This window comes from Argopecten irradians, chromosome 10, assembly GCF_041381155.1.
Source record: "Argopecten irradians isolate NY chromosome 10, Ai_NY, whole genome shotgun sequence".
In the NCBI taxonomy this organism is placed as follows: domain Eukaryota; kingdom Metazoa; phylum Mollusca; class Bivalvia; order Pectinida; family Pectinidae; genus Argopecten; species Argopecten irradians.
The window spans coordinates 43,071,345-43,098,064 of record NC_091143.1 but is presented as its reverse complement, the minus strand read 5'-3'; the positions used below and the strand labels follow the sequence as shown (position 1 = coordinate 43,098,064).

Below are 26,720 nucleotides of genomic sequence, written 5' to 3'. Positions count from 1 at the left end.
ATGTGCCTCTATTACCACAATACTGTATATCGCATATCACTTATACTTTGGCAGGGCGAGAAGTTTTGACAGTGTTAACTAGTCTATTTGATTATGTCAGAGTAGTACTAGTGGTATCATAATTATCCAAGGCAGATTTTGTGGCGACTAAGAGGGGACGTTAGTATGTGGAGGGGACGTCAATATGTGGAGGGGACGTCAGTATGTGGAGGGGATGGCAGTATGTGGAGGGTACTTCAGTATGTGGAGGGGATGGCAGTATGTGGAGGGGATGTCAGTATGTGAAGGGGACGTCAGTATGTGGAGGGGACGTCAGTATGTTGAGGGGACTTCAGTATGTGGAGGGGACGTCGGTATGTGGAGGGGATGGCAGTATGTGGAGGGGATGGCGGTATGTGGAGGGGACGTCATAATGTGGAGGGGACATCAGTATGTGGAGGGGACGTCAGTATGTGGAGGGGACGTCAGTATGTGGAAGGGATGGCAGTATGTGGAGGGGATGGCAGTATGTGGAGGGGACGTCAGTATGTGGAGGGGACTTCAGTATGTGGAGGGGACGTCAGTATGTGGAGGGGACGTCAGTATGTGGAGGGGATGGCAGTATGTGGAGGGGATGGCAGTATGTGGAGGGGATGGCAGTATGTGGAGGGGACGTCAGTATGTGGAGGGGATGTCAGTATGTAGAGGGGATCGTCAGTATGTAGAGGGGATGTCAGTATGTAGAGGGGATGGCAGTATGTGGAGGGGATGGGCAGTATGTGGAGGGGACGTCGAGGGGATGTCAGTATGTGGAGGGGATGTCAGTAGGTGGAGGGGATGTCAGTATGTGGAGGGGATGGGACTATGTGGAGGGGACGTCAGAATGTGGAGGGGACGGCAGTATGTGGAGGGGACTTCAATATGAGAAGGGGGATGGCAGTATGTGGAGGGGACTGGTCAATATGTGGAGGGGTTGGCAGTATGTGGAGGGGGGAGATGTGGAGGCAGTAGTATGTGTAGGGGGATGGCAGTATGTGGAGGGGACGGCAGTATGTGGAGGGGATGGCAGTATGTGGAGGGGACGGCAGTATGTGGAGGGGATGGTCAGTATGTGGAGAGGGGATGGCAGTAGGTGGAGGGGACGTCAGTATGTGGAGGGGACGGCAGTATGTGGAGGGGATGTCAGTATGTGGAGGGGATGGCAGTATGTGGAGGGGACGTCAGTATGTAGAGGGGATGGCAGTATGTGGAGGGGATGGCAGTATGTGGAGGGGACGGCAGTATGTGGAGGGGACGGCAGTATGTGGAGGGGACGGCAGTATGTGGAGGGGATGGCAGTATGTGGAGGGGATGGCAGTATGTGGAGGGGATGGCAGTATGTGGAGGGGATGGCAGTATGTGGAGGGGACGTCAGTATGTGGAGGGGGACGTCAGTAGTATGTGGGGACATCCAGTATGTGAGGGGATGGCAGTATGTGGAGGGGACGTCAGTATGTGGAGGGGATGGCAGTATGTGGAGGGGATGTCAGTATGTGGAGGGGATGGCAGTATGTGGAGGGGATGGCAGTATGTGGAGGGGACGTCAGTATGTGGAGGGGATGGCAGTATGTGGAGGGGACGGCAGTATGTGGAGGGGATGTCAGTATGATGGAGGGGATTGGCAGTATGTGGAGGGGATGGCTCAGTATGTGGAGGGGATGGCAGTATGTGGAGGGGATGGCAGTATGTGGAGGAGATGGCAGTATGTGGAGGGGATGGCAGTATGTGGAGGGGATGGCAGTATGTGGAGTGGATGGAACAGTATGTGGAGGGGGCATGGCAGTATGTGGAGGGGATGGCAGTATGTGGAGGGGATGGCAGTATGTGGATGGGGGGATGGCAGTATGTGGAGGGGATGGCAGTATGTGGAGGGGATGGCAGTATGTGGAGGGGATGTCAGTATGTGGAGGGGATGGCAGTATGTGGAGGGGATGGCAGTATGTGGAGGGGATGTCAGTATGTGGAGGGGATGGCAGTATGTGGAGGGGATGGCAGTATGTGGAGGGGATGGCAGTATGTGGAGGGTGACATCAGTTGTGGAGGGAATGTCAGTTGTAGAGGGGATGTCAGTATGTAGAGGGGATGGCAGTATGTGGAGGGGATGTCAGTATGGTGGAGGGGATGGCAGTATGTGGAGGGGACGTCAGTATGTGGAGGGGACGTCAGTATGTGGAGGGGACATCAGTATGTGGAGGGGATGGCAGTATGTGGAGGAGATGGCAGTATGTGGAGGGGATGGCAGTATGTGGAGGGGATGTCAGTATGTGGAGGGGATGTCAGTATGTGGAGGGGATGTCAGTATGTGGAGGGGACGTCAGTATGTGGAGGGGATGGCAGTATGTGGAGGGGACGTCAGTATGTGGAGGGGATGGCAGTATGTGGAGGGGACAGTCAGTATGTGGAGGGGACGGCAGTATGTGGAGGGGATGGCAGTATGTGGAGGGGATCAGTATGTGGAGGGGATGGCAGTATGTGGAGGGGGACACGTCAGTATGTGGAGGGGATGTCAGTATGTGGAGGGGATGGCGTCAGTATGTGGACGGGGATGGCAGTATGTGGAGGGTTGGCAGTATGTGGAGGGATGGCAGTATGTGGAGGGGATGGCAGTATGTGGAGGGGATGGCAGTATGTGGAGGGGACGTCAGTATGTGGAGGGGATGGCAGTATGTGGAGGGGATGGCAGTATGTGGAGGGGACATCAGTATATAGAGTGGATGTCAGTATGTGGAGGGGATGGCAGTATGTAGAGTGGACGGCAGTATGTGGAGGGGATGTCAGTATGTAGAGGGGATGTCAGTATGAGGAGGGGGATGGATGTGGAGGGGATGTCAGTATGTTGGAGGGGATGGCAGTATGTGGAGGGGACGTCAGTATGTGGAGGGGACATCAGTATGTGGAGGGGATGTCAGTATGTGGAGGGGATGTCAGTATGTGGAGGGGATGGCAGTATGTGGAGGGGATGTCAGTATGTGGAGGGGATGTCAGTATGTGGAGGGGATGGCAGTATGTGTAGTGGAGGTATATGTACGGACTGGATGTCAGTATGTGGAGGGGATGTCAGTATGTGGAGGGGGATGGCAGTATGTGGAGGGGATGTCAGTATGTGGAGGGGACGTCAGTATGTGGAGGGGATGTCAGTATGTGGAGGGGATGGCAGTATGTGGAGGGGACGTCAGTATGTGGAGGGGATGGCAGTATGTGGAGGGGATGGCAGTATGTGGAGGGGATGGCAGTATGTGGAGGGGACGTCAGTATGTGGAGGGGATGGCAGTATGTGGAGGGGACGTCAGTATGTGGAGGGGATGTCAGTATGTGGAGGGGATGGCAGTATGTGGAGGGGATGGCAGTATGTGGAGGGGATGTCAGTATGTGGAGGGGATGGCAGTATGTGGAGGGGATGGCAGTATGTAGAGGGGACGTCAGTATGTGGAGGGGATGGCAGTATGTAGAGTGGATGTCAGTATGTGGAGGGGATGGCAGTATGTGGAGGGGATGGCAGTATGTAGAGGGGATGGCAGTATGTGGAGGGGATGGCAGTATGTGGAGGGGATGGCAGTATGTGGAGGGGACGTCAGTATGTGGAGGGGATGGCAGTATGTGGAGGGGATGGCAGTATGTGGAGGGGATGGCAGTATGTGGAGGGGATGGCAGTATGTGGAGGGGATGTCAGTATGTGGAGGGGATGGCAGTATGTGGAGGGGATGTCAGTATGTGGAGGGGATGGCAGTATGTGGAGGGGATGGCAGTATGTGGAGGGATGGGCAGTATGTGGAGGGGATAGTGCAGTATGTAGAGTGGATGTCAGTATGTGGAGGGGATGGCAGTATGTATAGAGGGGATGTTAGTATGTGGGGGGACATCAGTATGTGGAGGGGATAGCAGTATGTGGAGGGGATGGCAGTATGTGGAGGTGGACGTCAGTATGTGGAGGGGATGTCAGTATGTGGAGAGGATGGCAGTATGTGGAGGGGGACGTCAGTATGTGGAGGGGATGGCAGTATGTGGAGGGGACGTCAGTATGTAGAGTGGATGGCAGTATGTTGGAGGGGACGTCAGTATGTGTGGAGGGGATGGCAGTATGTGGAGGGGAGGTCACGTATGTAGAGAGGGATGGCAGTATGTGGAGGGGACGTCAGTAGGTGGAGGAGGGATTTGCAAGTATGGTGGTGGGGACGGCAGAGTATGTGGAGGGGATGTCAGTATGTGGAGGGGATGGCAGTATGTGGAGGGGACGGCAGTATGTGGAGGGGATGGCAGTATGTGGAGGGGATGGCAGTATGTGGAGGGGATGGCAGTATGTGGAGGGGATGGCAGTATGTGGAGGGGATGGCAGTATGTAGAGTGGATGTCAGTATGTGGAGGGGATGGCAGTATGTGGAGGGGATGGCAGTATGTGGAGGGGATGTCAGTATGTGGAGGGGATGGCAGTATGTGGAGGGGACGTCAGTATGTGGAGGGGACGTCAGTATGTAGAGTTGATGTCAGTATGTGGAGGGATGTCAGTATGTGGAGGGGATGTCAGTATGTGGAGGGGATAGTCAGTATGTGGAGGGGATGGCAGTATGTGGAGGAGGGGATGTCAGTATGTGGAGGGGATGGCAGTATGTGGAGGGGATGGCAGTATGTGGAGAGTGGACGGCAGTATGTGGAGAGGGATGGCAGTATGTGGAGGGGATGGCAGTATGTGGAGGTGGACGGGCAGTATGTGGAGGGGATGGCAGTATGTGGAGGGGATGGCAGTATGTGGAGGGGACGTCAGTATGTGGAGGGGATGGCAGTATGTGGAGGGGATGGCAGTATGTGGAGGGGACGTCAGTATGTGGAGGGGATGGCAGTATGTGGAGGGGATGGCAGTATGTGGAGGGGATGTCAGTATGTGGAGGGGATGGCAGTATGTGGAGGGGATGGCAGTATGTGGAGGGGATGGCAGTATGTAGAGGGGATGTCAGTATGTGGAGGGGATGGCAGTATGTGGAGGGGATGGCAGTATGTGAAGGGGATGTCAGTATGTGGAGGGGATGTCAGTATGTGGAGGGGATGGCAGTATGTGGAGGGGATGGCAGTATGTGGAGGGGATGGCCTGTATGTGGAGGGGGACATCAGTATGTGGAGGGGACATGGCAGTATGTGGAGGGGAAGGGCAGTATGTGGAGGGGGGATGGCAGTATGTGGAGGGGATGTCAGTATGTGGAGGGGATGGCAGTATGTAGAGTGGACGTCAGTATGTGGAGGGGATGGCAGTATGTGGAGGGGATGGCAGTATGTGGAGGGGATGGCAGTATGTGGAGGGGATGGCAGTATGTGGAGGGGATGGCAGTATGTGGAGGGGACGTCAGTATGTGGAGGGGATGGCAGTATGTGGAGGGGATGGCAGTATGTGGAGGGGATGGCAGTATGTGGAGGGGATGGCAGTATGTGGAGGGGACGTCAGTATGTAGAGGGGATGGCAGTATGTGGAGGGGATGGCAGTATGTGGAGGGGATGGCAGTATGTGGAGGGGATGGCAGTATGTGGAGGGGATGGCAGTATGTGGAGGGGATGGCAGTATGTGGAGGGGACGTCAGTATGTGGAGGGGATGGCAGTATGTGGAGGGGATGGCAGTATGTGGAGGGGATGTCAGTATGTGGAGGGGATGGCAGTATGTGGAGGGGATGGCAGTATGTGGAGGGGATGTCAGTATGTGGAGGGGATGGCAGTATGTGGAGGGGATGGCAGTATGTGGAGGGGATGGCAGTATGTGGAGGGGATGTCAGTATGTGGAGGGGATGGCAGTATGTGGAGGGGACGTTGGCAGTATGTGGATGTGGAGGGGAACGTCAGTATGTGGAGGGGATGGCAGTAATGTGGAGGGGGATGGCAGTAATGTAGATGGATGTCATGATGTAGAGGGGATGCATTATGTAGAGTGGACGTCAGTATATGGAGATGGCAGTATGTGGAGGGGATGGCAGTATGTGGAGGGGATGTCACAGTATGTGGAGGGGACGTCAGTATGTGGAGGGGGGACATATAGGTGGAGGGGATGGCGAGTATGTAGAGGGGATGGCAGTATGTGGAGGGGGATGGCAGTATGTGGAGGGGATGGCAGTATGTGGAGGGACGGATGGCAGTATGTAGAGTGGATGTCAGTATGTAAGAGTGGATGGCAGTATGTGGAGGGGATGGCAGTATGTAGAGGGGATGGCAGTATGTGGAGGGGATGGCAGTATGTAGAAGTGGATGTCAGTATGTGGAGGGGACGTGGCAGTATGTGGAGGGGATGTCAGTATGTATGAGGGGATGGCAGTATGTGGAGGGGATGGCAGTATGTGGAGGGGACGTCAGTATGTGGAGGGAACGGCAGTATGTGGAGGGGATGTCAGTATGTGGAGGGGACTATCAGTATGTGGAGGGGATGTCAGTATGTGGAGGGGATGGCAGTATGTGGAGGGGATGGCAGTATGTGGAGGGGGATGTCAGTATGTGGGAGGGGATGGCAGTATGTGGATGGGATGTCAGTATGTGGAGGGGATGGCAGTATGTGGAGGGGACGTCAGTATGTGGAGGGGACGTCAGTATGTGGAGGGAATGGCAGTATGTGGAGGGGATGTCAGTATGTGGAGGGGATGGCAGTATGTGGAGGGGATGGCAGTATGTGGAGGGGATGGCAGTATGTGGAGGGGATGGCAGTATGTGGAGGGGACGTCAGTATGTGGAGGGGATGGCAGTATGTGGAGGGGATGTCAGTATGTGGAGGGGATGTCAGTATGTGGAGGGGATGGCAGTATGTGGAGGGGATGGCAGTATGTGGAGGGGATGTCAGTATGTGGAGGGGATGTCAGTATGTGGAGGGGATGGCAGTATGTGGAGGGGATGGCAGTATGTGGAGGGGATGTCAGTATGTGGAGGGGACGGCAGTATGTGGAGGGGATGGCAGTATGTGGAGGGGATGTCAGTATGTGGAGGGGATGGCAGTATGTGGAGGGGATGGCAGTATGTGGAGGGGACGTCAGTATGTGGAGGGGATGTCAGTATGTGGAGGGGACGTCAGTATGTAGAGAGATGGCAGTATGTGGAGGGGATGGCAGTATGTGGAGGGGATGGCAGTATGTGGAGGGGATGGCAGTATGTGGAGGGGACGTCAGTATGTGGAGGGTCAGTATGTGGAGGGGACGTCAGTATGTGGAGGGGACGTCAGTATGTGGAGGGGATGTCAGTATGTGGAGGGGACGTCAGTATGTGGAGGGGATGGCAGTATGTGGAGGGGATGGCAGTATGTGGAGGGGATGGCAGTATGTGGAGGGGATGGCAGTATGTGGAGGGGACATCAGTATGTGGAGGGGATGGCAGTATGTGGAGGGGGATGTCAGTATTTGGAGGGGATGGCAGTATGTGGAGGGGATTGTCAGTATGTGGAGGGGACGTCAGTATGTGGAGGGGATGGCAGTATGTGGAGGGGATGTCAGTATGTGGAGGGGATGGCAGTATGTGGAGGGGATGTCAGTATGTGGAGGGGACTGGCAGTATGTGGAGGGGATGGCAGTATGTGGAGGGGATGTCCAGTATGTGGAGGGGATGGCAGTATGTGGAGGGGATGGCAGTATGTGGATGGGATGACATCAGTATGTGGAGGGATGGCAGTATGTGGAGTGGATGTCCAGTATGTGGAGGGGATGGCAGTATGTGGAGGGGACGTCAGTATGTGGAGGGGACGTCAGTATGTGGAGGGGATGGCAGTATGTGGAGGGGACGTCAGTATGTGGAGGGGATGGCAGTATGTGGAGGGGACGTCAGTATGTGGAGGGGATGTCAGTATGTGGAGGGGATGGCAGTATGTGGAGGGGATGGCAGTATGTGGAGGGGATGTAAGGGGTCAGTATGTGGAGGGGATGGCAGTATGTGGAGGGGATGGCAGTATGTAGAGGGGATGTCAGTATGTGGAGGGGATGGCAGTATGTGGAGGGGATGTCAGTATGTGGAGGGGATGGCAGTATGTGGAGGGGATGGCAGTATGTGGAGGGGATGGCAGTATGTGGAGGGGATGTCAGTATGTGGAGGGGATGGCAGTATGTGGAGGGGACGTCAGTATGTAGAGTGGATGTCAGTATGTGGAGGGGATGGCAGTATGTGGAGGGGATGGCAGTATGTGGAGGGGATGGCAGTATGTGGAGGGGATGGCAGTATGTGGAGGGGATGGCAGTATGTGGAGGGGGACATCAGTATGTAGAGGGGATGTCAGTATGTGGAGGGGATGGCAGTATGTGGAGGGGATGTCAGTATGTGGAGGGGATGTCAGTATGTGGAGGGGATGGCAGTATGTGGAGGGGATGGCAGTATGTAGAGGGGATGTCAGTATGTGGAGGGGATGGCAGTATGTAGAGTGGACGTTAGTAGGTGGAGAGGGACGTCAGTATGTGGAGGGGATGGCAGTATGTGGAGGGGACGTCAGTATGTGGAGTGGATGTCAGTATGTGGAGGGGATGGCAGTATGTGGAGGGGATGTCAGTATGTGGAGGGGATGTCAGTATGTGGAGGGGATGTCAGTATGTGGAGGGGATGGCAGTATGTAGAGTGGATGTCAGTATGTGGAGGGGATGGCAGTATGTGGAGGGGATGTCAGTATGTGGAGGGGATGTCAGTATGTGGAGGGGATGGCAGTATGTGGAGGGGATGGCAGTATGTGGAGGGGATGGCAGTATGTGGAGGGGACGTCAGTATGTGGAGGGGATGGCAGTATGTGGAGGGGACGTCAGTATGTGGAGGGGATGTCAGTATGTGGAGGGGATGGCAGTATGTGGAGGGGACGTCAGTATGTGGAGGGGATGGCAGTATGTGGAGGGGATGTCAGTATGTGGAGGGGATGGCAGTATGTGGAGGGGATGTCAGTATGTGGAGGGGATGGCAGTATGTGGAGGGGATGGCAGTATGTGGAGGGGACGTCAGTATGTGGAGGGACATCAGTATGTGGAGGGGATGGCAGTATGTGGAGGGGATGTCAGTATGTGGAGGGGATGGCAGTATGTGGAGGGGATGTCAGTATGTAGGAGGGGATGGCAGTATGTGGAGGGGATGGCAGTATGTGGAGGGGATGGCAGTATGTGGAGGGGATGGCAGTATGTGGAGGGGATGGCAGTATGTGGAGGGGATGGCAGTATGTGGAGGGGACGTCAGTATGTGGAGGGGACGTCAGTATGTGGAGGGGACGTCAGTATGTGGAGGGGATGTCAGTATGTGGAGGGGATGGCAGTATGTGGAGGGGATGGCAGTATGTGGAGGGGATGTCAGTATGTGGAGGGGATGTTGGCAGTATGTGGAGGAGGGATGTCAGTATGTGGAGGGGATGGCAGTATGTGGAGGGGAATGGCAGTATGTGGAGGGGATGTCAGTATGTAGAGTGGATGTCAGTATGTAGAGGGGATGTCAGTATGTGGAGGGGATGGCAGTATGTGGAGGGGATGGCAGTATGTGGAGGGGATGGCAGTATGTATGTGGAGGGGATGGCAGTATGTGGAGGGGATGGCAGTATGTGGAGGGGATGGCAGTATGTGGAGGGGACGTCAGTATGTAGAGTGGATGTCAGTATGTGGAGGGGATGGCAGTATGTGGAGGGGACGTCAGTATGTGGAGGGGATGGCAGTATGTGGAGGGGATGGCAGTATGTGGAGGGGATGGCAGTATGTGGAGGGGACGTCAGTATGTGGAGGGGATGGTATGTGGAGGGGACATCAGGATATGTGGAGGGGATGGTCAGTATGTGGAGGGGATGTCAGTATGTGGAGGGGATGGCAGTATGTGGAGGGGATGTCAGTATGTGGAGGGGACGTCAGTATGTGGAGGGGATGGCAGTATGTGGAGGGGACGTCAGTATGTGGAGGGGATGGCAGTATGTGGAGGGGACGTCAGTATGTGGAGGGGATGGCAGTATGTAGAGCAGACGTCAGTATGTGGAGGGGATGGCAGTATGTGGAAGGGATGTCAGTATGTGGAGGGGATGTCAGTATGTGGAGGGGATGGCAGTATGTGGAGAGGGGATGGGCAGTATGTGGAGGGGATGGCAGTATGTGGAGGGGATGGCAGTATGTGGATGGGATGGCAGTATGTAGAGGGGATGTCAGTATGTGGAGGGGATGGCAGTATGTGGAGGGGATGGCAGTATGTGGAGGGGATGGCAGTATGTGGAGGGGATGGCAGTATGTGGAGGGGATGTGGAGTATGTGGAGGGGATGGCAGTATGTGAAGGGGATGGCAGTATGTGGAGGGGATGTCAGTATGTGGAGGGGATGGCAGTATGTAGAGGGGATGGCAGTATGTGGTGAAGGGGATGGCAGTATGTGGAGGGGATGGCAGTATGTGGAGGGGATGGCAGTATGTGGAGGGATGGCATTATGTAGAAGGGATGGCAGTATGTGGAGGGGATGGCAGTATGTGGAGGGGATGGCAGTATGTGGAGGGGACGGCAGTATGTGGAGGGGACGGCAGTATGTAGAGTGGACGTCAGTATGTGGAGGGGGACGGCAGTATGTGGAGGGGATGGCAGTATGTGGAGGGGACGTCAGTATGTGGAGGGACGGTCAGTATGTGGAGGGGACGGCAGTATGTGGAGGGGATGGCAGTATGTGGAGGGGATGGCAGTATGTGGAGGGGATGGCAGTATGTGGAGGGGACGGCAGTATGTGGAGGGGATGGCAGTATGTGGAGGGGACGTCAGTATGTGGAGGGGATGGCAGTATGTGGAGGGGATGGCAGTATGTGGAGGGGATGGCAGTATGTGGAGGGGATGGCAGTATGTGGAGGGGATGGCAGTATGTGGAGGGGATGGCAGTATGTGGAGGGGATGGCAGTATGTGGAGGGGACGTCAGTATGTGGAGGGGATGGCAGTATGTGGAGGGGATGGCAGTATGTGGAGGGGATGGCAGTATGTGGAGGGGACGGCAGTATGTGGAGGGGATGGCAGTATGTGGAGGGGATGGCAGTATGTGGAGGGGACGTCAGTATGTGGAGGGGGATGGCAGTATGTGGAGGGGACGGCAGTATGTGGAGGGGATGGCAGTATGTGGAGGGGATGGCAGTATGTGGAGGGGACGTCAGTATGTGGAGGGGATGGCAGTATGTGGAGGGGACGTCAGTATGTGGAGGGGATGGCAGTATGTGGAGGGGATGGCAGTATGTGGAGGGGATGGCAGTATGTGGAGGGGATGGCAGTATGTGGAGGGGACGTCAGTATGTAGAGGGGATGTCAGTATGTGGAGGGGATGGCAGTATGTGGAGGGGATGGCAGTATGTGGAGGGGATGGCAGTATGTGGAGGGGACGTCAGTATGTGGAGGGGATGGCAGTATGTGGAGGGGATGGCAGTATGTGGAGGGGACGTCAGTATGCGGAGGGGATGGCAGTATGTGGAGGGGACGTCAGTATGTGGAGGGGATGGCAGTATAACAGCATTGGACACTCACTTCACTGTCATATACTGGATGATTCTTCCAACACATCATGTCCAGTACATAGTATGTACCCTCTGCTTCATTGAAGAGACAATCTAAAATGGCATTGTCTACAAAAAATACAAAGTTTAGCTTTGTTCATAACATTTGCAAACACATAACTGCAAAAGAAGAACGAACTTATTCCTAGATTGAAATACCTATTTTCTCATATTACTGCCGTTCTATCATAAGATTGCAAGATTGTGTTACAGTACTAGTGTATTGACTCACTGTAGTAGATTACATCGCTACATGTTACAGGTGAAGTGTCTATGTAACACGGATTGTGATTGGCTGAAGTGTGTATATAAATAAACGTTACACAATCTAATTGTACATCCGCGGGAAAAAACACCCCAGTTTAAAATGGCGCCTATTTGTGCATTTGGGACGTTGTAAGTACCTCGAAACAATTACAAATGTTCAAATAGATAAACATCTGAAAAATTGATATTTGTAAAATAGAAGTATTACGCCGTAAAAATAAAATAACGCTGATATATAGAATTCGCGCTGTAAAAATATAAATGACCGTTTTGATCCGGGGTGTTTTTTCCGTAGTACACCTAGCACATGTGACGAAAATGACGAACTTGACGGACCGAGTTTCCTGAAATAGCTGTTGTAAATATATAAATAATATGATTGAAAAAAAAAATCAAACATAGAAAGCGATAACACACAATCAGGTTATTTGATTTAAACATAATAATACTGGTAAGAATTAAAGATGCTCCACCACCGACAGAGCATAAATGATATTCGTCATTTGAACAATAATTGGTGTTTAATCATGTATATAATAGTCTAATTAACACAAAAAATAATATAAAATAATTTATTTTGCCTTTGATACATGCGCAATCAGTACTTCATTCCATATAGGATATAGTGACACTGAATTTTTTCGGGATGCAATTAATTATTTTTCATATTTTTAACTTGAAGTAAAATTAGAAGCTCAAACTTTTCAATGGTGGTAATGGTGTAAAGTAAGTAACTTTTGTAACTGAAGAAAAATACTAAATCGTCTGCTCCTGTTTTTCATAGTGAAAAAATAACATTTGTCAGCGGTGGAGCATCTTTAATAAAAAAAAAGTCAAGAAGAAAGTATCTGCTAAAACATAAATTCAGTTTCATAATTATGGTAAGGTATATCTAAAATGTTAATTTTTTAACTCTTAATTTGAACTTTATACTGAAATCAAAGTACTGAAAGTACTGAAGGAGGCGTAGCTCAGATTCTAGACAGGGTAATGATATATTGAAATATTAAAGATTGATCATAATAGAGGTAAAAGTACATGTTCAGATTAATTTCAATCAATATGGATTGAAATAACAGATTGAAAATTCTGTGCTTTCGCAGAATGACTGTTGTTTATTATAGGATAATGTGGATCAAATATTTGCAAATTGGTTAAATCATGGAAATGTTTAATCTTATAAGGTTGTTAAAAATAAAATGCTATAAAGATCTTCAAAATATTGTATGGGAATAAATATGAACAATGCATAATGATACATAGAATTAGAATAAAAATGATGCGAGACTAATGTATATTCCTTTTGAAAGTTTGTGTTGGTTTTTACATGTTTTAAATTTCAATCATGGTTTAAACTTTCTACCATCTGGGCAAAGTGTATGAAAGTGGTAGTTATGCTCCTGTTGAGCTCAGCATATACTGGCAGTTGAACGACTGTCTGACCCATTGTCAGTTTAATGTGACCAGGTGTGTTGGGATGCTTGGGTGTCTTCAGCGGCATGTTCCCGTGATATCATTATACATGTAGCACAATGAAAGGGCAAGAGTTCCACTATACAAGAAGACTCAACAAATACATCACAGTCTGTGCATGCTACACACAACGTACATTGGAGGCTGTCCATGCCATTAATGAACCCAACAATCAAATATTGCCAAATCCAATGTAAATCTGTCAATGTTAAAGGATTTGTGCAGTCAAAAATGATAATTTCAGTTTATGCTGGAAATGGCTTTATTAGCACATGTAGAAACCTCTCCGTGCCGCACGCGACCAAAATAACCTGTAAGCCGTCGATATCGAGGTCCAAAATTATGACCGTCCGATTATGCATATTTTCTAGCTCTAAACCATGTGACGTCATAATAGTCTGTGGCTTATAGTTGTACTTATAATCGTACAATAACTTTGGCTCGAATGTAAATAACTAAAAGAGTGAAATCCGATGTTTCAAATACTCTAATTTATGCTCTAATAGCATGTATCTTCATGTAATTATGAAAGAAAATCCAACACAGAAATAAAAGTTTCGGATTTTTTGTTGAGGAGTTCAGCAACGAATAAGCTTTAATTAGATAACATTTTCCTGTAGACTGTATCTTTGATACACTGTGAATTACAAAGTTTGTGACTGTACAATGAAATTTTACGCAACAATTAAAGAAATCCTTGTTTAAAGTATTGACGTATGTATACATACCGATGATTGATCATTACAAACATTGTGTTGTGTGTTGCTAACCGAATAAATTGAGATACATTTATTATAATGCCGTAAAACGTTTCAACATATGGTAGAAAGAATTTATTTTTGATATTATAAAAAATCTAAATATTGAGATATTAAGCAAAACAAACTATTTTTTTCAGACCGTGCGGTCGATTTCAATTTTTTTAATCGATATATAAATAGATACTTCGATATAGATATATAATTAGCCATGCCTTTGGTTTGATGGTTATGTAATACCTGGACCAGGATTTCGTTTACCTGTACACAACGCCATTCATCGAATTCATCTGTAATTACCTGGCCGCGGGCAATTTGCTATTCGGTGGACTATATCGAGTATTTGCTATTGTCTTACTGTCAATCAGGTTAGGACATCCGTTAATTGGATTGTGATTTGAATTATGGAAACCCCGTACATCTATGCTCTAGGTTTTTTTTGTCACCTCCAATTTTAAAAAGAAGATGTAAAAGCAAATGGAAATACAATATCCCTGATCATACCTAGGAATATATATTACATATATATATATGTCGTACACAGGTAAAACAATAATGGAAGTTGACTTATTCAGAAACAAAATCGGTTATAAGAACTATTTCAACTAAAGATTTAACCTTAAAAATTATTCCAGTCTAGTACTGTAATTACGGAATCGTGGCATATAGCAATCTCCCGTAATTTCTAATGAATTAGTAAAAACTCTAAGCATGTATTTTAACCGTTTCGAATCTACATGTATAGTCATACAAGAAGGGTTACAGCATTACCACACTAAATATACTTATTTAAATATCACTAAGTATATTTTTGAAAAGGTACAAACTATTATATCTATTTATAATGCCTGTATACAAGTAATTTCATTTTTCATTTGAACACTATATGTGGTTACTTTTCATATTTCATACTATTAAATCTCGGTATGATATACAAAAGGATCGACAATCACTATACTATTTTAAGGATTTAGTATAATTTTGAAATAATGAATTTAAATCTACACTTATACTGTAATTTAGAAACATATATAAGAAATATCATTGATGTATTTCTGCTTTTTAATAAACATTATGGATAAAGTTTCAAAGGCAACAATATAGATATACATATTATTTTCGGTATAAGTTCGGTACTGTTACTCCAATATCACATAACTGATAAATATAACCGTCCACATTTTATTTTTACTCAAAAACTGCCGTGTTTGCATAGTTATGACAGAAGTTTGAAATAAAAACACGGATTCTAGATATATTCATGCTAAATTTTGGGTTTTATTCGTAAAAAGATAGTGTTATATCATACTGGGTTTTTTTTATTACAAAGAAATTTACATAATATGTTATCTAAATCTTAGTCCAGACTGATCCGAACTTCAACTGATGTATTATAAAAAAAAAATTGGCTGCACAAATCCTTTAACAACAGTGTAAGGTGAAGTCCATGACAATTTTCTCTCAAGGGATATTCCATTAAAACAAGAGGCCCAGAGGGCCTGTATCGCTCACCTGGTTTGTAATGTCAAGTCATGTTCTGAATACAGGTTCATTGTTTCTTTTCTGAAGGAATTTGAATATTTACCTCTTATTTCCCTATTGGGCCCTGCCCCTCCTGCCCCTGGGGGGGGGGGGGGTCAGAGCCAAAATTTATACAAGTTCTGTTCCCCTTCCCCCAAGGATGTTTGTGGCCAAATTTGGTTACAATCCATGCAGAACTCTAGGACAAGTAGCGATTTATAGGATTTACCTCTATTTCCCCTATTGGGCCCCGCCACTCCTGCCCCCGGGGGGTCAGAGCCAAAATTTATACAAGTTCTGTTCCCCTTCCCCCAAGGATGTTTGTGGCCAAATTTGGTTACAATCCATGCAGAACTCTAGGACAAGTAGTGTTTTATAGGATTTACCTCTATTTCCCCTATTGGGCCCCGCCCCTCCTGCCCCCAGGGGGTCAGAGCCAAAATTGATACAAGTTCTTTCCCCCTTCCCCTAAGGATGTTTGTGACCAAATTTGGTTACAATCCATGCAGAACTCTAGGACAAGTAGCGTTTTATAGGATTTACCTCTATTTCCCCTATTGGGCCCCGTCCCTCCTGCCCCCAGGGGGTCAGAGCCAAAATTTATACAAGTTCTTTCCCCCTTCCCCCAAGGATGTTTGTGGCCAAATTTGGTTACAATCCATGCAGAACTCTAGGACAAGTAGCGTTTTATAGGATTTACCTCTATTTCCCCTATTGGGCCCCGTCTCTCCTGCCCCCGGGGGGTCAGAGCCAAAATTTATACAAGTTCTGTTCCCCTTCCCCCAAGGATGTTTCTGGCCAAATTTGGTTACAATCCATGCAGAACTCTAGGACAAGTAGCGTTTTATAGAATTTACCTTTATTTTCCCTATTGGGCCGCACCCCTCCTGCCCCCGGGGGGTCAGAGCCAAAATTTATACAAGTTCTGTTCCCCTTCCCCCAAGGATGTTTGTGGCCAAATTTGGTTACAATCCATGCAGAACTCTATGACTAGTAGCGATTTAAAGGAAATGTTGACGGACGGACGGACGACTGACGACGGACGACGGACGCCGCGCCATGACATAAGCTCACCGGCCCTTCGGGCCAGGTGAGCTAAAAAACTAACCCAACTCAGGATATTAGGTATAAACATTGATACCCCTGATTTCAATTTCAGAAGTTAAAACTGGATTGGAATATAACATTTTGTTGCAATGAAAGTACTAGTTAATATCTTAACGGAATATCCCTATAGAATATACAACATCTGCAAATAAACAAGATATTGTCTTCACAGTTTTACAGATCAAGTGACTCTTTTAGACAGATAAAACTTTTAACTTATCATATAGGCCTAACATTCAAGCATACCATGTATCTACATCAACTATCGAGTGAACACATCTGCAGATAACCCTTTACTACATGCAAACTAGTAGACTGCATCATCATGCTTCAATGAGGAAAGTAGATATCTATACAATGTTCAACACGAACACTGTTGCAACATCTGTCAAGTGTATGCACCATCTCAATGGCACTTTGTGAAGTTTTCAGTCTGGATTGATAATACTTTTATAAAGTTGGATTTATTTACTTTTATGTTTCATTTTTGAGAAATGTTTTGTTAATAATGTTGCTTCAGAATGAATCAAACTACACAATGATGCTATCATTTCCAAATATTATTCGACATGAGAACGTTTACATGTCAGAAAATGGGCGATTTTCTCTGTCGAAAATACTCAAAATATTGCCAATTTTTTTATAAATTAAAAAAACAATATGCACAAATTACCTGAATATCATAAACAAACTAATAAATATCTGTATCGTGGCTCCATCAATATACTTGTTCTGTAAAACAGTTATTTCTGCTTTGTCCATGCCGATTCACCGTCCGTTCACCACTTCTTTCACTTTCTATCGTTCCGAGTAGTGTGTTTATTGTAGGATGTTAGTACATTATTTGCCATTGAAAAATGCAGGAAAATAATCTCATCAACTTTAAATGAAGTATATTAAAGGTTTATTGAAGTTTTGACAACAACTTTTTAACAAAATAATCAACACTCACGGCTGTTAACTGGCCAGCCATTCCAGGACCAACACGGCGTCAGGTAATGTCGATAGTATGTGACCTCGCCGTTCTTCATGACCGTCAGATTTTCGTTCGGTCAAATTGAATAAAACATCGTCTAAATCATTGTCAGATTATATCCTTTTAGGCCTGTGATATTTAAATATTATGACATCGTACTTATAATTACAAATATATGCCGTAATATCAACAGCAGAAGCCATGATGGCGTCCCCGCTAACATGAGTGAAGCAGTGAACACGTGTGATTTTCTCCGGTTAATTTATTCCGAGTTTTATATTGTAACACTCTGCATTGTCTGCAGAGTTTGTAACAGTTGTCTCCCTTTGTACGGACTGTTCTTGTTGACATGTTCGTCTGTTTGGGTGAATTCTAGTTCATTTTTATAAAATAATGGTGGATAGGCCTAGCAATATTCGATTAAATACCCGTAATTGAAAAGGCATTTATTGCCAGTTGAATTATTCTTACTTACAAACAAGTTTATATGCAATTACTTTTGTAAGTTAGTCTGCCATAGGTTAGTAAGGCTAACAGATGCAGCGTACTCACTAGTATAAGTACCGATATTGAGACACACTTTAGGTGAGAATAATTAATACCTTACTGTAACATTGAAAATAAGTCTGAAGTAATTAAGTGGGAAATTATAATGTGACTGAAACATGCGATAAACGGAGAACCCCTGACTGCTGTATAATACACAACGTAGTTGCAATACACAGTGTAAAGTTATCTCCCGTAGTTCCGGAAACTGTCGATAGGATTACCAAGGTATAGTGTTCCGGTGGTCATTGAAAACCAGGAGTGATTCCATAATGGCAGGCGTGTATTACACACGCCTCCATAAACAAGAGATCCCAGAGGGATCTTGGCGCCCACCAAAGAATGATCTATATCTGACAAAGGAAAGATGGATCTTTTCTCTACTTTTTAAACTTATTCAAACATACTACGTACATATAAAATTTGAGACAGATCGCTTCAGTACCTTTTGAGAAATAGCGGTAACAAACTTCAACTATCAACATCCAAGATGACTTCTTGGCGGCCATCTTGTTGATCAATCGGTCCCAAATCACTTTATGCACAACTAGGGCCCTAGGAGAACCTACATGTGAAATTTGAGAAAGATCCATTCAATACTTTCTGAGAAATAGCGATAACAAACTTTGAATATAAAAATCCAAGATGGCTGCCTGGCAGTAATTTTGTTGACCGATCAGTCCCAAATCACGATATGCACAACTAGGGCCCTAGGGGAAGCTACATATGAAATTTGAGACAGATCCCTTCAGTACTATCTGAGAAATAGCCATAACAAACTTTAACTATCGAAATCCAAGATGGCGGCCTGGCGGCCATCTTGTTCACCGATTGGTCCAAAAATGCAATATGCACAACAAGGGCCCTAGGGGAACCTACATATTAAATTTGAGAAAGATCCCTTCAGCACTTTTTGAGAAATGGGGATATCAAACCTTAACTATCAAAATCCAAGATGGCCGCCTGGCGGCCATCTTGTTTTTCCTATCAGCCTCAAAATCTGTATGGCACAAATAGGGACCAAGGGTAACCTCCATGTGAAGTTTGAACAAAATCCCTTCAGTAGTTCTCAAGAAATATCGATAACAAACTTCAACTGCCAAAATCAAAGATGGCTGCCTGGCGGCCATCTTGTTTTTCCAATCAGCCTCAAAATCTGTATGGCACAACTAGGGACCAAGGGTAACCTCCATGTGAAGTTTGAACAAAATCCCTTCAGTAGTTCTCAAGAAATATCGATACCAAACTTCAACTGCCAAAATCAAAGATGGCTGCCTGGCGGCCACCTTGTTTTTCCGATCAGCCTCAAAATCTGTACGGCACAACTAGGGACCAAGGGTAACCTCCATGTGAAGTTTGAACAAAATCCCTTCAGTAGTTCTCAAGAAATATCGATAACAAACTTCAACTGCCAAAATCAAAGATGGCTGCCTGGCGGCCATCTTGTTTTTCCGATCAGCCTCAAAATCTGTATGGCACAACTAGGGACCAAGGGTAACCTCCATGTGAAGTGTGAACAAAATCCCTTCAGTAGTTCTCAAGAAATATCGATAACAAACTTCAACTGCCAAAATCAAAGATGGCTGCCTGGCGGCCATCTTGTTTTTCCGATCAGCCTCAAAATCTGTATGGCACAAATATGGACCAAGGGGACCCTCCATGTGAAGTTTGAACAAAATCCCTGCAGCAGTTTTTAAGAAATAGTGATAACAAGCATTGTTTATGGACGGACGACGGACGACGGAGGGCGGACGACGGACCAAGGACGCAGGGCGATTTGAATAGCCCACCATCTGATGATGGTGGGTTAAATCAGATGGTGGGCTAAAAAGTGTGGAAGTACTTAAAATCATTGATCGCCAAGCTGTCAACGCATGCATATTATAAGTTACCGGTACATGTGTATTTGCACATGTGTACGTTACTATTTTAATCTCTCGCTAAAATTGCGCCAAAATTAGAAGCGGTTCAACCAATCACAGCCAAAAGTAGAAGCAGTCCTCAACCGATCATATGTCGACATGTCAAAGCCACGAACCAATCTAAAAGTACGCGAAAGGGTAGTGAAAATGTACAATGATGGGGTGTCATACAGAAATATAGGCCTATCTAAAGCGGTCGGCGTTTGTAAATCTACCTGTCGAAACATCTCAAAGTTGTACGAGGAACAGCATGGTTCTCTGCTTCCACGTGTTCGGCCTATCAAGACACCAACAAAGGTCAGTGAAGAAGTTGTTAAATTCGTTAAATATCAGAAGAAAAGGAAACCAAGCATTTATGGTTGTGAAATTCGAGAGAAACTTATTGAGGCAAACGTGTGTACTTGTATGTAAATGTAAAATTTTCTCTTCTATTTTTAGATCAACTCGGCCAATCACAATGCGTGTTACATTGACACTTCACCTGTAACGTGTAGCGATGTAACCTACTACAGTGAGTCGATACATTAGTACTTTAAAACAATCGTGCAATCTTATGATAGAACGGCAGTAACATCATGTTACAGTGGAACTTCCCAAAACTGAACCTTCTCAAAACCGATCACCTCTAGAAACCGAACATGGATGTCATGTACGGAATGAATTCCTCTTTATTAATAGTATATAAAACTTCCCAAAACCTATCCCTCCCCATTCCGAATACCGGACCGGTTTTGAGATCGGAATAGTAAAATGTAACTAAAATACACTTCTGAAAACCGGCCTTACCTGAGCGACACCGATAGATTGCATTGAGGTCTGATCAACCGACCGTGAAATACACACGTATCTGTACCATAGATGTCGCATGCCATGTCCTGGGGCATGTATACAGATGTGAAGGCTATAGGTACACGGTAATTATACCCGAGATGGTGGTGTAATTATTTAATCATGTCTATTGTTTAGATATTTAACGAAGGTCTACCACGTGCACGCGGTTTGTTTACTGTAGGAAAACAAGCAGAGCTAGTAATAAAGAGAAAGTTTCGTATTCAAATCACACAGATTTTTTATTTACATATGTAGTTGTCTGATAACGTAAATTATCTGTATGAAGAAGCCGAAGCCATGTATAGTTTTAGAAAATGACCGGCATCGACTGATCATCGTGTAATTAAACCATATGATTTGATTCTTGGCGTAACCGGAAGCGATCGTAGTGTAGGTTAGTGCAGACGAGAACATCCCCAACAACATTCACGCAACTAACTAACTAAACTAAACTACGTATATAAGCGGAAACAAAGTCAAGATTGTTGTAATCCATTCCTTTTTAAACGTATGATTCTCTCTTTTGTGATAACATTTACATTAACAATCAATATCGGTCGGTTTTAACGAACACTAGCCATACATGCGGTACACTAGTGTAAAAAATGACTTCCGATCGATTAAATCCGGATCGTAATGATCGGTATTCGGTTCATTTCTCCAAACCGAACCCTCTCTAAACCGGCCGAAATTATGTGCACCGACCATGATCGGTTTCGGGAGGTCCCACTGTATTAAATATTGACAGAATAAACTAAATGAAAAATTTTTCAATCATTTTTTTAAAATCCTTGCACTTATTATTAACCCCATAACCAATGAATTGATAAGTAAATTCATGTTTAGGACACAACGATTCAAAATGACTCTAAAACTTGTGGCAAAATAACTGACCTTTGAATCGGCCGGGCTGACCTTTGCTACCTCCTGGTAAGTGTGAAGAAAATGTGTTGATTCTATACCCGCCCCGGGAGTAGGCTGTGGTTCTCCCCTGTAAAACACCAGCCTATAGCATTAGTTGTCTGTTGGAGAAAATTTTTATGTCACATATAAATTGACAAACAGTGAACCCGAGTCATTGAGACTGCACTGAAGTCCTTACAGTCATGTGAATCAGAGAACTACCTAACATTTCCTAGTCTGTGATTTTATTGTCGTGTGAATCAGAGAACTACCTAACATTTCCTAGTCTGTGATTTTATTGTCATGTGAATCAGAGAACTACCTAACATTTCCTAGTCTGTGATTTTATTGTCCAGTGAATCAGAGAACTACCTAACATTTCCTAGTCTGTGATTTTATTGTCATGTGAATCAGAGAACTACCTAACATTTCCTAGTCTGTGATTTTATTGTCATGTGAATCAGAGAACTACCTAACATTTCCTAGTCTGTGATTTTATTGTCCAGTGAATCAGAGAACTACCTAACATTTCCTAGTCTGTGATTTTATTGTCAGAGAATGTCTGTATTTTATTGTCAGTGAATCAGAGAACTACCTAACATTTCCTAGTCTGTGATTTTATTGTCCATGTGAATCAGAGAACTACCTAACATTTCCTAGTCTGTGATTTTATTGTCATGTGAATCAGAGAACTACCTAACATTTCCTAGTCTGTGATTTTATTGTCATGTGAATCAGAGAATTATGTAACATTTCCTAGTCTGTGATTTTATTGTCCAGTGAATCAGAGAACTACCTAACATTTCCTAGTCTGTGATTTTATTGTCATGTGAATCAGAGAACTACCTAACATTTCCTAGTCTGTGATTTTATTGTCAGTGAATCAGAGAACTACCTAACATTTCCTAGTCTGTGATTTTATTGTCATGTGAATCAGAGAACTACCTAACATTTCCTAGTCTGTGATTTTATTGTCCAGTGAATCAGAGAACTACCTAACATTTCCTAGTCTGTGATTTTATTGTCATGTGAATCAGAGAACTACCTAACATTTCCTAGTCTGTGATTTTATTGTCCAGTGAATCAGAGAACTACCTAACATTTCCTAGTCTGTGATTTTATTGTCATGTGAATCAGAGAACTACCTAACATTTCCTAGTCTGTGATTTTATTGTCATGTGAATCAGAGAACTACCTAACATTTCCTAGTCTGTGATTTTATTGTCATGTGAATCAGAGAACTACCTAACATTTCCTAGTCTGTGATTTTATTGTCATGTGAATCAGAGAACTACCTAACATTTCCTAGTCTGTGATTTTATTGTCCAGTGAATCAGAGAACTACCTAACATTTCCTAGTCTGTGATTTTATTGTCATGTGAATCAGAGAACTACCTAACATTTCCTAGTCTGTGATTTTATTGTCGTGTGAATCAGAGAATTATGTAACATTTCCTAGTCTGTGATTTTATTGTCTGTCAGAGAATACTAACATTTCCTAGTCTGTGATTTTATTGTCAGTGAATCAGAGAACTACCTAACATTTCCTAGTCTGTGATTTTATTGTCCAGTGAATCAGAGAACTACCTAACATTTCCTAGTCTGTGATTTTATTGTCATGTGAATCAGAGAACTACCTAACATTTCCTAGTCTGTGATTTTATTGTCATGTGAATCAGAGAATTACCTAACATTTCCTAGTCTGTGATTTTATTGTCCAGTGAATCAGAGAACTACCTAACATTTCCTAGTCTGTGATTTTATTGTCCAGTGAATCAGAGAACTACCTAACATTTCCTAGTCTGTGATTTTATTGTCCAGTGAATCAGAGAACTACCTAACATTTCCTAGTCTGTGATTTTATTGTCCAGTGAATCAGAGAACTACCTAACATTTCCTAGTCTGTGATTTTATTGTCCAGTGAATCAGAGAACTACCTAACATTTCCTAGTCTGTGATTTTATTGTCCAGTGAATCAGAGAACTACCTAACATTTCCTAGTCTGTGATTTTATTGTCCAGTGAATCAGAGAACTACCTAACATTTCCTAGTCTGTGATTTTATTGTCCAGTGAATCAGAGAACTACCTAACATTTCCTAGTCTGTGATTTTATTGTCCAGTGAATCAGAGAACTACCTAACATTTCCTAGTCTGTGATTTTATTGTCGTGTGAATCAGAGAACTACCTAACATTTCCTAGTCTGTGATTTTATTGTCCAGTGAATCAGAGAACTACCTAACATTTCCTAGTCTGTGATTTTATTGTCAGTGAATCAGAGAACTACCTAACATTTCCTAGTCTGTGATTTTATTGTCCAGTGAATCAGAGAACTACCTAACATTTCCTAGTCTGTGATTTTATTGTCCAGTGAATCAGAGAACTACCTAACATTTCCTAGTCTGTGATTTTATTGTCCATGTGAATCAGAGAACTACCTAACATTTCCTAGTCTGTGATTTTATTGTCCAGTGAATCAGAGAACTACCTAACATTTCCTAGTCTGTGATTTTATTGTCCAGTGAATCAGAGAACTACCTAACATTTCCTAGTCTGTGATTTTATTGTCCAGTGAATCAGAGAATTATGTAACATTTCCTAGTCTGTGATTTTATTGTCCAGTGAATCAGAGAACTACCTAACATTTCCTAGTCTGTGATTTTATTGTCGTGAATCAGAGAACTACCTAACACATTTCCTAGTCTGTGATTTTATTGTCTGTGAATCAGAGAGACTACCTAACATTTCCTAGTCTGTGATTTTATTGTCCAGTGAATCAGAGAACTACCTAACATTTCCTAGTCTGTGATTTTATTGTCATGTGAATCAGAGAACTACCTAACATTTCCTAGTCTGTGATTTTATTGTCATGTGAATCAGAGAACTAGCTAACATTTCCTAGTCTGTGATTTTATTGTCCAGTGAATCAGAGAACTACCTAACATTTCCTAGTCTGTGATTTTATTGTCCAGTGAATCAGAGAACTACCTAACATTTCCTAGTCTGTGATTTTATTGTCCAGTGAATCAGAGAACTACCTAACATTTCCTAGTCTGTGATTTTATTGTCCAGTGAATCAGAGAACTACCTAACATTTCCTAGTCTGTGATTTTATTGTCATGTGAATCAGAGAACTACCTAACATTTCCTAGTCTGTGATTTTATTGTCCAGTGAATCAGAGAACTACCTAACATTTCCTAGTCTGTGATTTTATTGTTCAGTGAATCAGAGAACTACCTAACATTTCCTAGTCTGTGATTTTATTGTCCAGTGAATCAGAGAACTACCTAACATTTCCTAGTCTGTGATTTTATTGTCCAGTGAATCAGAGAACTACCTAACATTTCCTAGTCTGTGATTTTTATTGTCCAGTGAATCAGAGAACTACCTAACATTTCCTAGTCTGTGATTTTATTGTCAGTGAATCAGAGAACTACCTAACATTTCCTAGTCTGTGATTTTATTGTCCAGTGAATCAGAGAACTACCTAACATTTCCTAGTCTGTGATTTTATTGTCAGTGAATCAGAGAACTACCTAACATTTCCTAGTCTGTGATTTTATTGTCCATGTGAATCAGAGAACTACCTAACATTTCCTAGTCTGTGATTTTATTGTCAGTGAATCAGAGAACTACCTAACATTTCCTAGTCTGTGATTTTATTGTCATGTGAATCAGAGAACTACCTAACATTTCCTAGTCTGTGATTTTATTGTCCAGTGAATCAGAGAACTACCTAACATTTCCTAGTCTGTGATTTTATTGTCATGTGAATCAGAGAATTACCTAACATTTCCTAGTCTGTGATTTTATTGTCCAGTGAATCAGAGAACTACCTAACATTTACTAGTCTGTGATTTTATTGTCAGTGAATCAGAGAACTACCTAACATTTCCTAGTCTGTGATTTTATTGTCCAGTGAATCAGAGAACTACCTAACATTTCCTAGTCTGTGATTTTATTGTCAGTGAATCAGAGAACTACCTACATTTCCTAGTCTGTGATTTTATTGTCCAGTGAATCAGAGAACTACCTAACATTTCCTAGTCTGTGATTTTATTGTCAGTGAATCAGAGAACTACCTAACATTTCCTAGTCTGTGATTTTATTGTCCAGTGAATCAGAGAACTACCTAACATTTCCTAGTCTGTGATTTTATTGTCAGTGAATCAGAGAACTACCTAACATTTCCTAGTCTGTGATTTTATTGTCCAGTGAATCAGAGAACTACCTAACATTTCCTAGTCTGTGATTTTATTGTCCAGTGAATCAGAGAACTACCTAACATTTCCTAGTCTGTGATTTTATTGTCATTGTCGTGTCTGTGATTTTATTGTCAGTGAATCAGAGAACTACCTAACATTTCCTAGTCTGTGATTTTATTGTCCAGTGAATCAGAGAACTACCTAACATTTCCTAGTCTGATTTTATTGTCTGAATCAGAGAACTACCTAACATTTCCTAGTCTGTGATTTTATTGTCCATGTGAATCAGAGAACTACCTAACATTTCCTAGTCTGTGATTTTATTGTCCAGTGAATCAGAGAACTACCTAACCATTTCCTAGTCTGTGATTTTATTGTCCAGTGAATCAGAGAACTACCTAACATTTCCTAGTCTGTGATTTTATTGTCATGTGAATCAGAGAACTACCTAACATTTCCTAGTCTGTGATTTTATTGTCCAGTGAATCAGAGAACTACCTAACATTTCCTAGTCTGTGATTTTATTGTCCAGTGAATCAGAGAACTACCTAACATTTCCTAGTCTGTGATTTTATTGTCCAGTGAATCAGAGAACTACCTAACATTTCCTAGTCTGTGATTTTATTGTCAGTGAATGAATCAGAGAACTACCTAACATTTCCTAGTCTGTGATTTTATTGTCATGTGAATCAGAGAACTACCTAACATTTCCTAGTCTGTGATTTTATTGT

At 44.5% G+C, this 26,720-nt stretch overlaps 1 protein-coding gene across 2 annotated transcripts in view; it reads right to left on the bottom strand.

The window, feature by feature from the left end:
* Window positions 1-26,720, bottom strand: part of LOC138333974 (snurportin-1-like) — a 66,340-nt gene that overhangs the window by 19,995 nt on the left and 19,625 nt on the right. For both annotated transcript variants that reach the window (XM_069282696.1, XM_069282697.1), the window contains exons 5-6: window positions 21,776-21,872; window positions 11,452-11,549 (exon numbers count right to left, since the gene is read on the bottom strand). In XM_069282696.1, the coding sequence (XP_069138797.1) occupies window positions 11,452-11,549; window positions 21,776-21,872 (195 nt within the window). The remainder of the gene's footprint in view (window positions 1-11,451; window positions 11,550-21,775; window positions 21,873-26,720) is intronic.